The 16,000-nt window shown below is 33.9% G+C and overlaps 4 protein-coding genes across 4 annotated transcripts; 3 read left to right on the top strand and 1 right to left on the bottom strand.

The window, feature by feature from the left end:
- Nucleotides 1–276: 276 nt before the first annotated feature.
- LOC105766544 (protein DETOXIFICATION 14) lies at nt 277–3,237 on the bottom strand. Its single transcript, XM_012586034.2, has 7 exons — nt 3,004–3,237; nt 2,380–2,924; nt 1,851–1,937; nt 1,327–1,383; nt 1,009–1,247; nt 693–898; nt 277–565 (listed from the first exon to the last, which is right to left on the bottom strand). Exons 1-7 carry the CDS (start codon nt 3,235–3,237, stop codon nt 527–529), a joined length of 1,407 nt encoding a protein of 468 aa, XP_012441488.2. The 3' UTR covers nt 277–526.
- A 1,549-nt stretch (nt 3,238–4,786) lies between these two features.
- Nucleotides 4,787–7,875, top strand: LOC105766730 (receptor-like protein EIX1). Its single transcript, XM_052630282.1, has 3 exons — nt 4,787–5,109; nt 7,097–7,592; nt 7,690–7,875. Exons 1-3 carry the CDS (start codon nt 4,809–4,811, stop codon nt 7,697–7,699), a joined length of 807 nt encoding a protein of 268 aa, XP_052486242.1. The 5' UTR covers nt 4,787–4,808; the 3' UTR covers nt 7,700–7,875.
- A 2,833-nt stretch (nt 7,876–10,708) lies between these two features.
- Nucleotides 10,709–11,622, top strand: LOC128041145 (receptor-like protein EIX1). Its single transcript, XM_052630498.1, has 2 exons — nt 10,709–11,027; nt 11,123–11,622. The coding sequence occupies exons 1-2, from the start codon at nt 10,709–10,711 to the stop codon at nt 11,620–11,622; spliced, it is 819 nt and encodes a 272-aa protein (XP_052486458.1).
- A 94-nt stretch (nt 11,623–11,716) lies between these two features.
- On the top strand, nt 11,717–12,451 carry LOC128041144 (receptor-like protein EIX2). The gene has a single exon (XM_052630497.1). It carries the CDS (start codon nt 11,717–11,719, stop codon nt 12,449–12,451), a length of 735 nt encoding a protein of 244 aa, XP_052486457.1.
- Nucleotides 12,452–16,000: the final 3,549 nt, after the last annotated feature.

The following is a 16,000-nucleotide window of genomic DNA, read 5'->3' as shown; positions in this document are numbered from 1 at the left end:
GTGCCATTAATTCTGAAAAAAACATAACATGGAGTCCATCTCAACTCGGAGCTTTCAGAGGAGCCATGTCAAAAAGGGCTCTTCAGATCTCATCTTCCATAACATCTGCTGCGAGTAAGTTATGATCATCATTAGCCAGTATAGGGAATCTGCCACATAGGGGAAAGGAACCACTATCCCTTGTGTTGTGACTGTATAGTTTTTGGAAGAAGGAAAGGGCTTCTTGTTGTCAATGTATACTTTTAGACTTCCTCAATATTGAGTTATTAATAAAAGTGTATCGAGACATAAAAGATTGCATTTTACTTAACAAAAATGTCTTCATCGTTTCTCAAATTTCAACAACCATTGTAACTTGTAAATTGCAACATGCAATTTTCTTCTTTTTTTGATATTAAAAGACTATAGCAGCTACCTAATTTAAGAATGGAATACAGATTGAAAATTTACATATTTTCTCCCTTTTTGAGAGATTGAGAATTATGCTTAATTGCCATTTCCCACTTGGTAACCAACAATAGATGACTTAATTTCCCATGGATATCCTCTCTTTGGCCTTGGCTACCTATAAAAATTTTCAGAAATTTTATCACTTAAAATTTGTCTAACCAATGATAATGCAGATAAGAACACATCACCATAAAATTTTAAAATTTAGTGCATTAAATTAGACATGGGGAAGGTTAACCAACCTGTTTTTCCCAATTTGTGAAGATTGCAAAGAGAGAAAGAAGGATTGTTTGCACAATTGAACCAACTACTATTCCAAGCCAAAGGCCTCTTCCATTTAGGTGTCCAACAAATCCTAGTATTATTCCCACTGGCAATCCAATGAGATAAAATGCTCCAAGATTTACATAGGCTCCTATATATTGCCATCCACATCCTTTTGCAACTCCTGTTTCAAATTTTTAATTAAAAAACATTCCAAAATCCAAATTATTATTTATTTAAAACCAAGCATTTGATTTAAGGTTAAGAATGAAAGAGTAATGAGAGACTACTAACCAGAAAGAACAATTTGAATGCTATCAGTAACAAGTGAAATGCAAAGCAAAGGAGCCATTGTAGCAACATGGTTCACCACTGCTTTCTCATTGCTGTAACCATATCCAACTATATGTCTACTGAAAAACAGAGCCCCACTCACCATGACTGCCTCTGTGATTGCCATAGACATTCCTACCTTGACCGCCACGCGAGCCGATTCGGGGTTCCCGGCTCCAAGTTCATTCGAAACTCGGGTGCTGTGGATCATTACTCAAAGCTTTAAAATCTCTGGTTTTCTTTAAATATTTGTTAGAAATAACCAGATTTATAGAATACCTTGTTGCAGCTCCAAAACCATAGGGGACAGTAAAGTGTAATGTTGAAATTGTTAGGCTGATTATAAAGATTCAAGGCATTAGATTCATTGGCATTAAAAACAAGGGTAAACTAGACCATTAGTCATTAAACTATGGTTAAGTTTTTGTTCTAGTCACTAAACTATTCAAAAATTTTCATTTAAGCCACTGGGCCGTTAAGTTTTTAACGGTCAGTGTAAGAGATCGGAGAAAAAAGCTATTTGAATTTTAGTTCGCATATTTGTGACATCCAAAACTATTTTATAAGAAAAAGAACTGAACTGTAAAAAAGAAAGGGAAAGAGAGCTTTCAATTGATATAGACAATACGAACAGAGAAAGCTATATAAAATTAGTTTTAACAGCTCATAGACTTAAATGAAAATTTTTGAATAATTTAGTGATCCAAACAAAAATTTACCCATAGTTTAGTTATTAAAGGCGCAATTTATCCTAAAAACAATAACCAATTTATCAGTTCAAAGGTACCAAAGTGGAAGATTACCATATAGATAGTACTGATGTCTCTAGCTTTGGATTTGGTAGAAGGCCGGATAGCAAAGTTAGCAACTCCATTGACCACCATTTCAAGCTTAATTGATAGGAATGGAAAACCATTTGTGAGACACAACAATTAGTACCCAAAATGGTAAAAGTATCATGGAGGTCTTTGTATTAGAAGTCAAATTGTATTTTATTTTTTTACTAAAAAATAGTAAATTAATCCCAATACATTGAATCAAAAAGTAAATTGGTCATTCTATTAAAAATTAAATCCACTAATTCTATTATTAAAAATTGGTACATGTATGCCAGTATGATGTACATATGGCACACCATGTATCAATGTCCAGTTAGTTTGTCAACTATACCGGTTCTAAACAATGGATGAAATTTTTAACAGAAAAGACTAATTGACTTTTTTAATTAGTATATATGACTAATTTACTTATTTTTGTTAATACAGGAGATAAAATGCAATTTATAGAACTTTTACCACCCAAAACTGATTTTACGAGAAAGAAAACACGTACCAAACCATTATAGCTGAGGGAACACCAAGGCGAAAGAACTGAGGAACACCAAGAAAAGCATCCTTGGACAATGGTGAACGAGTTTTCTCACATGTAGATGAATACCTTACATAAATCCCAAGTAAGATCACATTCAACCATGTTGATAAACTAAAAGCTATTGCAGCTCCAAGATCACCTAAATCCAATTTAAACACAAGAATCCAACAAAGAGGCACATGGAAGCACAGTATAAAAATTGAAGTTAAGAGCATTGGTAGAATCAAACTTTGCATTTGTAGAAATCGAGTCAAAGGTTTAAGGATGGTGCTTGCAAATAGTCCCGGGATTAACCATAGGGAATATTGGCGAGCTTTGTAGGAGATAAGTGTATCTTGGCCAACAAGAGGTAACAATTTGTCCATGAATATCCATAGCATGCAAATGGGAGGGCAAACTAAGATGAGCGAAATGATGGCACTGTAAGTATAGATTCCCAGCTTTTTGTATTGTTGTGAACCATAAGCTTGCCCACATAGAGTTTCCAATCCACCAGCCATTCCGGACTAGTTTGAATGAAAAACATTCAATTAGTTTAAGATGCTCCATCAATAGAGTAGCTTAGCAGAAGAAAGAGTAGCTTACCAGAAGGCTAAAACCAGTGATATTGGTGAGGGATGTAGCAATGGCGACGCTAGAGAGAGAAAGCTGACCAAGATGTCCTACCATTATTACTGATACAACTTGCACAAGGTATTGTAGAACCGTCACCGCCACCATTGGTGCTGCTATTCGGCTTCCCTTCTTCAGCTCTTCTCTATATCCACCCCAACTCGTTGCCCATTTCTTCTCATCTTCTCTCTCCTCCAATTTCGCCATTCTTTTTTTGTTGTTTTGAATCAAATATTGGGGGAGCCAAGCAAATGAACCCATCTCTTTATAAATTTATAAACTGTGTTTATTTGGATTTCAAGCTAGAATCAAATAAATAAAGGCATAATCTCAAATGATAAAATAAATAAAAATGGGACCAAAAAGTGAGACCATATCTGGGCTGAAATCAAAGCTGGATGATGTTACCGTCATTGCATTTATTATTTTCCCAATATTATATTATAATCACAAAGCACAAAAGATCCCTAAATTGTATTCTCTAAGGAAATTTATTTAATAATACTATACTTCTAAGGTAGTATTCCTGTCATTGTTATAATAATAACTAGACAAAAATATTTTCAAGAGATCTGATTTTGGTTAACCTCTATCAATTTTGATTTTTATAATTTTATATATGAAATTATTAGTACAATTATAGATATAGTATCGGTTTATGTTTACATATTGCATATAAAAATAAATTGATGTGTTTATTTCTTTAAAAATGTGCAATCTGAATCAAAATTATTATTTTGTGTGTGCATTTAAATCACAATAAACATTTCATTTGCACCAAATCAAAGTTTATGAATTAAATTACCATTGAATCAAAATTTTGCTTAGTTTAAAATTATCCCTTTTATATCTTTAAGAATATTATATCGTATTTAAGTTTAAACGTGAAAATATTGAAAAAATACCCTTTAATTTTTTAACTTAACAAAGTTATCCTATTTAATTTCAATTTTATTATATTATGTAAATTATAGGTATAAATATTTAAAAATAGAGTTCACATTATATTAATTTACTCCAAATAAATAAAAATTTAAATATGATTTAAGTATATAATTTTATAAATTTATTTAAATTTAAACGAACTAATTATATAAAAATTTCTATTAATTTAATTAAAACATAGTAGATTAACCTACAATTAACTTCTAAGCTTTTCTAATAAAATTTGTTATAATAAACTTTTATGGAAAAATTATAGCAAACCTTTTGTGTGTCCAATTTTCTTTTTCTCTTTTTGATTCTTATTCGCTGTTTATATGGATGGATTCCAACCCATTATATTTTTCTTAACAATAAGCAACTTAGCTGTCTCAAACAAAAAGGAAACTACAAAACTCTAAATCAATGTTGAAATAGTGACTAAAATGTCTTGACTCTAAAACTTTAAACCTTAAACATGCCTAATCTTTAATTGGCACTAGTAGTCAAAAAAGTAATTCAACTCAACAATTACAAGGTATTTTCTGATAACATTAATTATATAATAATATTAAATCATTCAAAGCCAATGGTTTACTAATGATGAAAGAAGAAACTTGTGCTGAAAATAAATTCATTAAAAGCAAGTTTAAGTCCTCCATTAAAGGTTTAATAGTGTGGAAAATGATTAAAATTTAATTTTTCAGTGGTTTATGGAGGCATAAATTCAATACATCCATATAGTATGAATGCTCATATTCCAGTCAGGTTGGGTCTTTATAAGGAGGCCTTTCCCCAGCTATTAGCATTCAGAATTACAACAACAAAACACAATTTCATTTCCTCTTGCTTCATTTATGATGATTAATACAATGTCAAGTAAGAGTTCTCATAAACTTGTTTTAGTTTTTGCAATATATTGTCTGCTTCTTCAGGAGAAATGTACCAAAGCTAGCGTGAAACTATTGTGCAAAGACAGTGAAAGAAGAGCTCTACTTGAATTTAAGCACAGCCTTCAAGCCATGGATTCGTCAGGCGACGATGCCCTTTTTTTATGGGAAACTGAGGAGTGCTGTTTTTGGCATGGCGTCGAATGCAACAGCCTTACGGGATACGTCGAAATTCTCGATTTTAGCTTGCAATCTTGGGTTGTAGCAGGTACGATTAGCCCTTCACTGCTTAAACTACATCATTTGACTTCTTTAAATTTCAACAGTAATGATTTTAATGGAAGTCTCATCCCAGAGTTTTTTGGTTCCTTGAACAAATTGAAATTACTGGATCTCTCTAATGCTAATTTTAGAGGTCCAATTCCTTCTCAACTTGGAAATCTTTCAATGTTGGAAACTCTTAGATTGGGTGGTAACGGTGGAGACGTGACGTATCGCCATAATTTCAAAAAAATGTTCAGTGTTGGAAAACTTGAGTGGCTTTCCCATCTTTCTCGTTTGAAAGAGGTTGATCTCAGTTTCACTAACCTGAGCTATGCCAATGATTGGTCTCAAGTCATTAGCCACCTTCCTTTGCTCCAAAAACTAAGTCTAAGACATTGTGATCTTCCAAGCATATCTTCTTCATCACTTTCCCTTGCCAACTCTTCTACATCTCTCACCTATCTCGATCTCTCTGATAATAATCTCCCTTCTTCTGCCATATATCCATGGCTGTTTAATGTTAGCAGCAACCTTGTTTCCCTTAATCTCTCAAGTAACCAGTTGAAAGGTCCAATTCCAGAAGCTTTCGGGAACATGATGGCTATTTAAGAACTTTATTTGAGTGATAATCTTTTGATATTAGCTGAGAATCAAGTTAGGGGAGATTCCGTGTTGAATGAAATCAGAAAACTACCAGATTTTATGGTTCTAGATCTTGGGTACAACCTTTTAAATGGATCCATAAGCAAAAACATTGGACAACTTTCCAACTTGCAAGTCTTGCGGCTTGCAGGGAATTCTTTTGATGGTGATGTGATTTCCGAAGCTCATTTCTCAAATTTCACCTACTTACAGAAGTTGGATTTATCCTACACTTCTTTGACTTTGAAACTCAACTCCAGATGGACTCCTCCTTTTCAACTGAGTCAAATAATGCTTTGCTCTTGCAAGTTAGGGCCTCATTTCCCAGATTGGATTCGGACACAAATGGACGTTCTAACCCCTGACCTTGATATTTCTTCTGTAGAATACCTTGATATTTCTGCTTCAGGAATTTCAGATTCTCTTCCCTACTGGTTTTGGGGCTCATTTCATGGTTTGAAGTACATAAACATGTCTTTCAATCAGATCAGTGATACTTTTCCAAATAACTCTATCCACATAAGCCATCTAGATCTAAGCTCTAATAATTTCTCGGGACCATTGCCACATTTTTCTTTAGACTTTAGGGATATAGGGACCATTAACCTTTCCAAAAACAAGTTTACTGGCAATTTGCAATATTACCGATAAAGGTGTTTTGGCATTACTTGATCTCTCAAATAATTTATTTTCTGGAGTGGCACCTGACTGTTTTGAAAGTTTCCGGGCTTTAACAGCTTTGAATTTGGGTGATAATAGTTTCTCAGGCTCACTTCCAAGCTCCTTAGGATCTTTGACTTCTCTTGAAATGCTAAGTTTACGTGGTAATAAATTCTCTGGAGAATTACTTTCATCTTTACAGAATTGTACCAAGTTAAAATTTCTAGACTTGAGTGATAATGAATTATCAGGAGAAATACCTATGTGGATCGGCCAGAGGCTTTCATTGTTGGTTTTTCTTAGCCTTCAAAGGAATCAGTTCAGGGGAATGATTCCCCATCAACTTTGTGGATTGAAATATCTACAAATCTTGGACCTCTCTGTAAATAAAATCTCTGATACCATACCACCATGTCTCAATAATTTCACTTCAATGGCAAAAAAAGTGAGTTTAGATCGAAGGACTGAGCTTCACCTCTTAGATGAAGTGTCTTCTCTATGGTTCATTCAGCTTAGGTATGTTCATGAGGCATTGCTGACATGGAAAGGAACAAAGCAAAGCTATCCACAACTTGGACTCCTACTAGCCATTGATCTCTCGTGTAACAAATTAACAGGAGAGATTCCTGAAGAATTAAATAGTCTTCAAGAACTGGTTGCATTGAACCTGTCAAGAAATTTTTTTACAGGAAAAATTCTTCAAAAGATTGGGCATCTAAGACAACTAGAGGTGCTTGACCTGTCAAGAAACAAGTTTTCAGGAAATATCCCAACGAGCTTGTCTGAATTAACATTTCTAAGTATCTTGGACTTGTCTTACAATGACTTGACTGGAAAAATTCCAACCAGCACTCAACTACAGAGCTTTGATCCTTCATCATTTTCTCATAATAGAGGACTTTGTGGTCCTCCGATTTCACCGAATTGCTCAATGGTGGAACCACCTCCCGGCAAACCTGCAGTAGGAGGTGAAGAAGATTCTGATGAGTTCATGAAATGGTTTTACGCTGGCATGGGACTTGGATTTGCGGTCGGGTTCTGGGGGTTTTGCAGTGTTGTGTTCTTCAAGCGTTCGTGGAGGCATTCATATTATCGTTACTTGGATAGTGCAAAGGATTGGGTTTATGTTTCATTTGTTTTGCTGAAAGCAAGGCTTGTGAGGAGAATCAAAGGTCTTTCAACAAGGTAATAAATTGACTTTCTTCACTCTTTAACAAAGTTCTTTCAATGTTGAGAAATATATCCTTAACTAAATAACAAAGTTCTATATTAATTTTTTCAGGTCTGATTAGAACTGCAACTGAAGGTGGTTTTCCTGCATGTGAGAAAATCTTAATAAAAAGCTTATAAATTAATACATGTTTGTCCTTTTGATGATTTCTAATTTCTATGTACCAGGAAGAGATTTGTGATGACTTTCTTTGACTTTTTTGTAATATGTTTATCTTATATATATTTGGTTTGTATATTTCTTTTCTATCCAAAGTAATTTTATCAACAAATTGCTAATAAAAGGAACATATATTGATTGGAGAAAATTTATCAAAATTATAACAATAGTTTCCATAAAATGTTGAAATCTTCTTTATTTCTATGCTTAACTTACAAATTGGTATTTAAACTATATCTTTTCTTATTTTGATACCTAAACTTTTTTTTTTGCTACATAAGTACCTAAACTACTTATTTTTCTCAAGTTGGTATCTCCGTTAGTTAAACCGTCAAATTTATTTATAGAAAAAACTTAACCCATAAACTGCTACCTAATCTATGTATTTTTTCCAATTTGGTGCCTATATTATTATTATTATTATTATTTTGTTACAAGTGAAACCTTATGTAGCAAAATAGACAAAAAGCATTATTTTCTTTTATATATATATTGTTTTTATTTATTTTTCTTTCTTTAGAATTCTAAACTGATGGTCCAACCAGTTAAGTCATTAATTCTCAGTTGGAAAAGTTTTTCCAATTCTATCAAATATTATTAAAAATTCAAAAAATAAAAATAAAAATAAAAATAGAGATAACAGGGTCAATTGTCTTTTTAGCTTGGTTCAATCAATCCGTATCGATTTGCAAGTCAATTGGTTTAACCCCTTATCTCGATCTAGTTGTAAAAATGCTAGTTCTGATTGATGAAATAAATCGTTAGCATCTCAACCGAAAGAGATGATGTAAAAGAAAACTATAAAATAAAAGAGTTCAAAAAATATTAGTGAACTCTTATATCTAATATATAATATAGTATTAAAAATATTTACAAATTTAACAATACTCATATTGCATTATATTATTTAATTTGGACACATCAATTGCAATTGCAATTGCAAGGTATTTTCTGATTCAAATGATTGAAGAATTCAAGACCCACCATATGAAACTGAAGAAGAAAATTGTGGGTAAATTAAATTAATTAAAACAAAAAGCAAGTCTAAGTCAGGTTTAGGTAGTCCTATCAAATTTCACCCTATTACACGTTATTGAGACATTATTCACATTGGATCGTAAAGTCATCAACTAAAGAAGAAAATTGAAAGCATAAACATCCATAATCTCTCATAAGTGCTAACAATAACAATGTGTTTTACAAATAAGTACGGGGTGGAATGAAAATATTAAATGAAAATTAAAACAATAGCAAAACAGGCCTTAATTAGTGCTTATAGTCAAAAAGTAATTGGACACATCAATTAGAATTGCAAGGTCTTTTCCGATTCATATTATTCAAGAATTCATAAATTAAATTAATTGAATTGAAACAGAAAGCAAGTCTAAGTCAGGGTTAGTAGGCCTATCAAATTTCACCCTATCACACGTTATTGAGACATTATTCACATTGGATCATAAAGTCATCAACTAAAGAATAAAATTGAAAGCATAAACATCCATAATCGCTAATTGGTGCTAACTATAACAAGGTATTTATAACATTAATCCCATCACATTTATAAATCAGAGTTGTAATTTTACAAGAAAATTGATCACACTTATAAATAATAACTCTCATTTTAAAGATATTTATTCAATTTGTCACTCTAAATTTATCTTTCCTATTTTTATTAATTTGATCACCCAAAACCAAATCTACCAACTTTGTCACCCTATCATTAAAATGGAAATAGAAGACTAACCATGCATTTACATGTATTTTTTTGGGGTGTCGAAAATAGGAGTAACTCTTATTTAGATTATAATAAAATATTATTAATATAATATTTAAATTATAATTACAGTTAGATTCAATAATGTAGAAAAATTAAATTGCATAAACAATCCTTTGTGTTATTATTTTCTATTTTATCACAATATCACCTTTAGTGGCTACTATAACCATTACTATAATGACCAGAAAGTCAGTGGTGTCAAAAAATACGATTTTGGGATTCCGTTTCCGTGAACCAAGCTTGTAAATATTTAATAAAATATTTTCGGAGTTATTATATTAATGAATTGAAATTCCAATAGGTAATTTTATCGAATTAGTGATTAATTAAAGTTTAGGGGCTCAATCGTAAAGTTTAATCGCTATAGATTTTAAATTAGAAAATGGGTTGAGGACCTAAATTGCAATTAACTAAAGGTCTAAAATTTGCAATTAGACCATGTTGGAATTCATAATGGTGGACGGTAAGGATTATGTATGTATCTAGGTGGGTGGATCATGTTGAATTTGATGTTAAAGATGGTATATAATTAACTTTGACATGTTGTTATGTGTATATATATGGTATGTAACTTAGATTCCTCTAGTTGAATGCTCTAAAGTATGAGAAGGTGTTTGAGAATGCAATGCATATACGTGCCTAACAAATTGTTGATATATTATATGTCACTAAGTGCAACTGTGTGTGATTTGAAACTGCTATGAATGATTGAATGGTAATTAATTAATGAATACGTCACATTATAGATTGAACCCAGTGATCGGGTCAGATTAAGGTGTTACAATCACTTCCATTCAAACACTATATTTTTCTTAGTAATTAGCAACTACTCGTTCAAGAAAAAGGAAAACGACAAAACTCTAAATCAATGTTGAAGTCGTCCATTAAAGGTTTAATACATCCATATAGTATGAATGCTCATGTGCCATTCAAACACTATTTCATTTCTTGTTGCTTCATATTTGATGATTACGATGTCAAGTAAGAGTTCTCATAAACTTGTTTTATTTTTTGCTATATCTTGTCTTCTTCTTGGAGAAATGCAATCAAGCAAGCGTATTGTGCAAGAGAGTGAGAAAAAGCGCTACTTGAATTTAAGCACGACCTTCAAGCCATGGATTCGTCAAAGCGACAATGCCCTTTTTATGGGAAACTGAGGAGTGCTGTTTTTGGCATGGCGTCAAATGCAACAGCCTTACGGGATACGTCGAAATTCTCGATTTTAGCTTGAAATCTTGGGTTGTAGCAGGTATGATTAGCCCTTCACTTCTTAAACTACATCATTTAACTTCTTTAAATTTCAACAGTAATGATTTTAATGGAAGTCTCATCCCAGAGTTTTTTGGTTCCTTGAAAAAATTGAAATTACTGGATCTCTCCAATGCTAATTTTAGAGGTCCAGTTCCTTCTCTACTTGGAAACCTTTCAATGTTGGAAACTCTTAGATTGGGTGGTAACGGTGGAGACGTAACGTATCGCCATAATTTCAAAAAAATGTTCAGTGTCGGAAAACTTGAGTGGCTTTCCCATCTTTCTCGTTTGAAAGAGGTTATCTCAGTTTCACTAACCTGAGCAATGCCAATGATTGGTCTCAAGTCATTAGCCACCTTCCTTTGCTCCAAATACTAAGTCTAAGACATTGTGATCTTCCAAGCATATCTTCTTCATCACTTTCCCTTGCCAACTCTTCTACATCTCTCACCTATCTCGATCTCTCTGATAATAATCTCCCTTCTTCTGCCATATATCCATGGTTGTTTAATGTTAGCAGCAACCTTGTCTCACTTGACCTCTCAAGTAACCAGTTGAAAGGTCCAATTCCAGAAGCTTTCGGGAACATGAAGGCTATTCAAGAACTTTATCTAAGTGATAATCTTTTGGTACTAGCTGAGAATCAAGTTAGGGGCGATTCAGGGTCGAATGAAATCGGAAAACTACCAGATTTGAGGGTTCTAGATCTTGGGTACAACCTTGTAAATGGATCCATAAGCAAAAGCATTGGACAACTTTCCAACTGCATGTCTTGCGGCTTGCGGAAATTCTTTTGATGGTGATGTGATTTCAAGCTCATTTCTCAAATTTCACCAATTTCTGTGTCTTGGATTTATCGTACACTTCTTTAACTTTAAAATTCAACACCGGATGGATTCCTCCTTTTCAATTAAGTCAAACAAAGCTTTGCTCTTGCAAGTTAGGGCTGGTTTCCCAGTTGGCTCGGACTCAAATGGACTTCCTCTGGTTTTGGAATACCTTGATATTTCACTTCAGAATTTTGATTCTCTTCCTTCTTGGTTTTGGGACAAATTTCGTGGATTACCGTACATAAACATGTCTTTCAATCAGATCAGTGGTACTTTTCCAAATAACTCTATCCACATAATCCAACTAGATCTAAGCTCTAATAATTTCTCAGGACCATTACCACTTTTTTCTTTAGAATTTGGTGTTATCGGGACCATTAACCTGTCCAAAAACAAGTTTAATGGTTCAGTCTCTCCAATTTGCAATGTTAATGATGAAGGCTCTTTGGAATTGCTTGATCTCTCAAATAATCAATTTTCTGGAGTGGTTCCAGACTGTTTTGGAAGTTTCACGCCTTTAACAGCTTTGAATTTGGGTGATAATAGTTTCTCAGGCTCACTTCCAAGCTCCTTAGGATCTCTGATTTCTCTTGAAATGCTAAGTTTACGTGGTAATAAATTCTCGAGTATTACCTTCATCTTTCTGAATTGTGCCAAGTTAAAATTTCTCGACTTGAGTGATAATGAATTATCGGAGAAATACCGTGTGGATCGGTCGAAGCTTTCATCGTTGGTTTTCTTAGCCTTCAAGGGAACCAGTTCAAGGGAAGGATTCCCCATCAACTTTGTGGATTGAAATATCTACAAATCTTGGACCTCTCTGTAAATAAAATCTCTGGTACCATACCACCATGCCTCAATAATTTCACTTCTATGGCAAAAAAAGTGAGTTTAGATCGAAGGATTGAGCATCACATCTTAGATGTGAGGGTGTGAGTGGTGTGGCTTTATGGTTCATTCATGCTAGATATGTTGATGAGGCATTGCTTACATGGAAGGGAATAAAGCAAAGCTATCCACAACTTGGATTGCTACTAGCCATTGATCTCTCTTGTAACAAATTAATGGAGAGATTCTCAAGAATTAAGTAGTCTTCAAGAACTGGTTGTATTGAACTTGTCAAGAAACCATTTTAACGGAAAAATTCTTCAAAAGATTGGGCATATAAGACAACTAGAGGTGCTTGACTGTCAAGAAACAAGTTTTCAGAAACATCCCGACAAGCTTGTCTCAATTAACATTTCTAAGCAACTTGAACTTGTCTTATAATGACTTGTGCGGAAAAATTCCAACCAACACTCAACTACGAGCTTTGATCCTTCGTCATTTTCCCATAATAGAGGACTTTGTGGTCCTCCTATTTCACCAAATTGCTCAATGGTGGAACCACCTCCGGCAAACTGCGAGAGGAAGTGAAGAAGATTGTGATGAGTTCATGAAATGGTTTTACAACGGCATGGGACTTGGATTTTTTGTGGGTTTCTGGGGGTTTTGCATTGTTGTGTTCTTCAAGCGTTCATGGAGGCATTCATATTATCGTTACTTGGATAGTGCAAAGGATTGGGTTTTTGTTTCATTTGTTTTGCTCAAAACAAGGTTAGAGAGGAGAATCAAAGGTCTTTCAACAAGGTAATAAATTGACTTTCTTCACTCCTTAACAATGTTCTTTCAACGTTGAGAAATATATCCTTAACTAAATAACAAAGTTCTATATTATTATTTTTCAGGTCTGATTAGAATTGCAACTGAAGGTGGTTTTTCCTGCATGTGAGAAAATCTTAATAAAAAACTTATAAATTAAGACATGTTTGTCTTTTTGATGATTTCTAATTTCTTTCATTTTTTTGTAATACGTTTATGTTATATTTGGTTTGTATATTTATTTTTTTTGTCAAAAGTAATTTTGTAACACCCAATTCCAGTCTAGAAGTTATGGTCGTTACGTAAAAATCCAGTTGACTAAAAAACATATCTTCATTAACAGATTCGAAGAAACTATTGATTAATTATACTTTGAAAATGTTTACGGTTGCACTGCGGGGAAAAATCTCAGTCAAGTCCAATTTTGGAAAACAAGATAAAACACATCCTCAGATAAAACAAGATAAAATAACAAAGTTAAATTTTGATATGCATGCTCCTCAAGTTCAAACCCACCAAGTACTATTTTATTAAAAAAGCATGAAAAGACAAAAACATCCTCATATTAATATTTGTTACTTTGTATATAAAAGATATTTTAATAATAATATCACAATTGAGTTACTACTCGGTTGACTTGTGATACTATCTCAATTAGGAGCTTATTATATCTATAAATATTAGTTACTTTGTATATTAAAGAATATTTTAGTAATATCCCTACCGAGTTGATGCTAGATTAACTTAAGGACATCAAGTCAATCAATAGCGATATAGCTATATATATTTCACGGATATTAGTTCTAAATACAATGGCAAGGTAAATCGGTAATAATGGCATGAACTCTCCATTGTTCTTTTATCCTCTTTCATTTCGAACAAGCAAACAAAACAAATTTCAAGATCCCTTATTTTTGTTTTGAGAGATAAACCATGGACGGTGTTGACAATAATATGAGCCATCAATTGCAATAGTCAATAATGGCCAACTCTTTCGAGAGAAGTCTTGAAGTGTCGTCTACTAGAGACAAACTAATCCCAACAATGATTGGTATTGCCCCAGGTCGTGTCGAGGTTTTATCTCCCACCTCCACCAAGAGCCAATGTGCCGTGAGCCTCTAAGCGGTGATCTATATGCTGCTGGTCAAGGGCACAAACCCTCCAAGGTCAAGATGCTCACGCCCCTTGGTGAGTGATTGTGCGTCCATGTACTGACTCGATTTCTCGAGACACTCCTCTTCTATGAACCAAGTCGCTAACGGCACTTTGGCTCTCCGCAGAGACGAGAGACAAAATCGACATGACAAGGGACAATCAAGAATATTGGATCCAATTAGTCGCTCGATAGACGAAACTTTGAAGGCTTCTACCGAAAGAGTTTCACTCAACAAGTCCTAATAAGTTTACTTTCAAGTTTCAACCTATAAGTTTCGAGTTCAAATCTTGGAGAGAAGAATTAGGAATTCATTGAGATGTAAAACAATTACTTCCTTTTCATAAAACCCAAAACAAATTTACCACCTTTAACAAAAGAATCGTTAATTCTACTAAAATCTTATTTCGTAAACATCCCAGATTAAATATGTAAAATCGGCTAGTTTGTAGCCCTATAAACCAATGATTTTATTTAACACAAATTAATTTCTTTTTTCATTTTCAACAAGTAATCCTTTCTAATTTCTTCCACTTTCCTTCACTTTCCAAACAACCATCAACTAAAAAACAATTATAGCAAAGAAGACAAGTAAATCTAACCAAGTGAAGTAAAACAAAGGAACTGACCATCAAAAGCGGTCTCCTGGCTTCACATACCACACGGCCACCTCGATGGCGTATAAGCGGCTCCGGATCACCGATCGAACAACGGAACCACCGACGCCGACGTCGATTTACTCTTGAGACCACGAAATCCGGTAATCTAACGGATATTCTCGATCGAAACCGAAGAAGAAGAAGGCGAAAGCGGTGGTGGTAATCGGAGAGAAAGCAACCGTTATGGAAGCCATGGGGGGAGAGGAAATTAATTGCAGGAAACAAAAGAGGAGATTTGGATGAGAGTGAAGGATTTGGAAATAGTGATGTCTTGTATGTTTGGAGGGGGGAAATTTGTTGGATTATAGTTAAAAACGGAAATAAATTTCTTGGATTATACGTGGGAGACGATTATTGGTATGCTAGGATGGGATAGTGCCACGATGGCTTTTACAAATTGGTTAAATATTACACACGTGTCAATTAAGATAAAACACTATCCAAGTAGGTGTATTATTTACAGCCCATTTTGTCATGCCTAAATATTTTTGTGGGCAATTCACCAATAAAAGTTTTTTTTTAAATTTATCAAAATGGGCCGACTTTTTGATTATTTACCGGAATAGGTCATTTTCCGCGAAATCGCTTCCACGTCAGTGCGATGTCAGGGTATGCGCAGGAAATTGTGTCCACGTCAGCGCGATTTGCTGATGTGGAAGGAAATCGCGCCCTCTAGGACGCGATTTACTGACATGGCATGAACAGTGTGTTTTTAGCTTGGAAAACTTTGAAAGGCCATAACTTTTGGCTCGGTTGTCCGATTAAGACGATTTTTTTATTTCGAATAACTTTTCGAGATCTACGCGCTGGCAAACTGCTTAGAGATGAATAGGGACTAATTTGTAAAGTATAATTTGATCGTTACGAGTATAGGGACTAAAGGAGGCCTGGG

This window comes from Gossypium raimondii, chromosome 5 (genome assembly GCF_025698545.1).
Source record: "Gossypium raimondii isolate GPD5lz chromosome 5, ASM2569854v1, whole genome shotgun sequence".
NCBI lineage: Eukaryota > Viridiplantae > Streptophyta > Magnoliopsida > Malvales > Malvaceae > Gossypium > Gossypium raimondii.
This window is presented reverse-complemented; position numbering and strand designations above follow the sequence as displayed.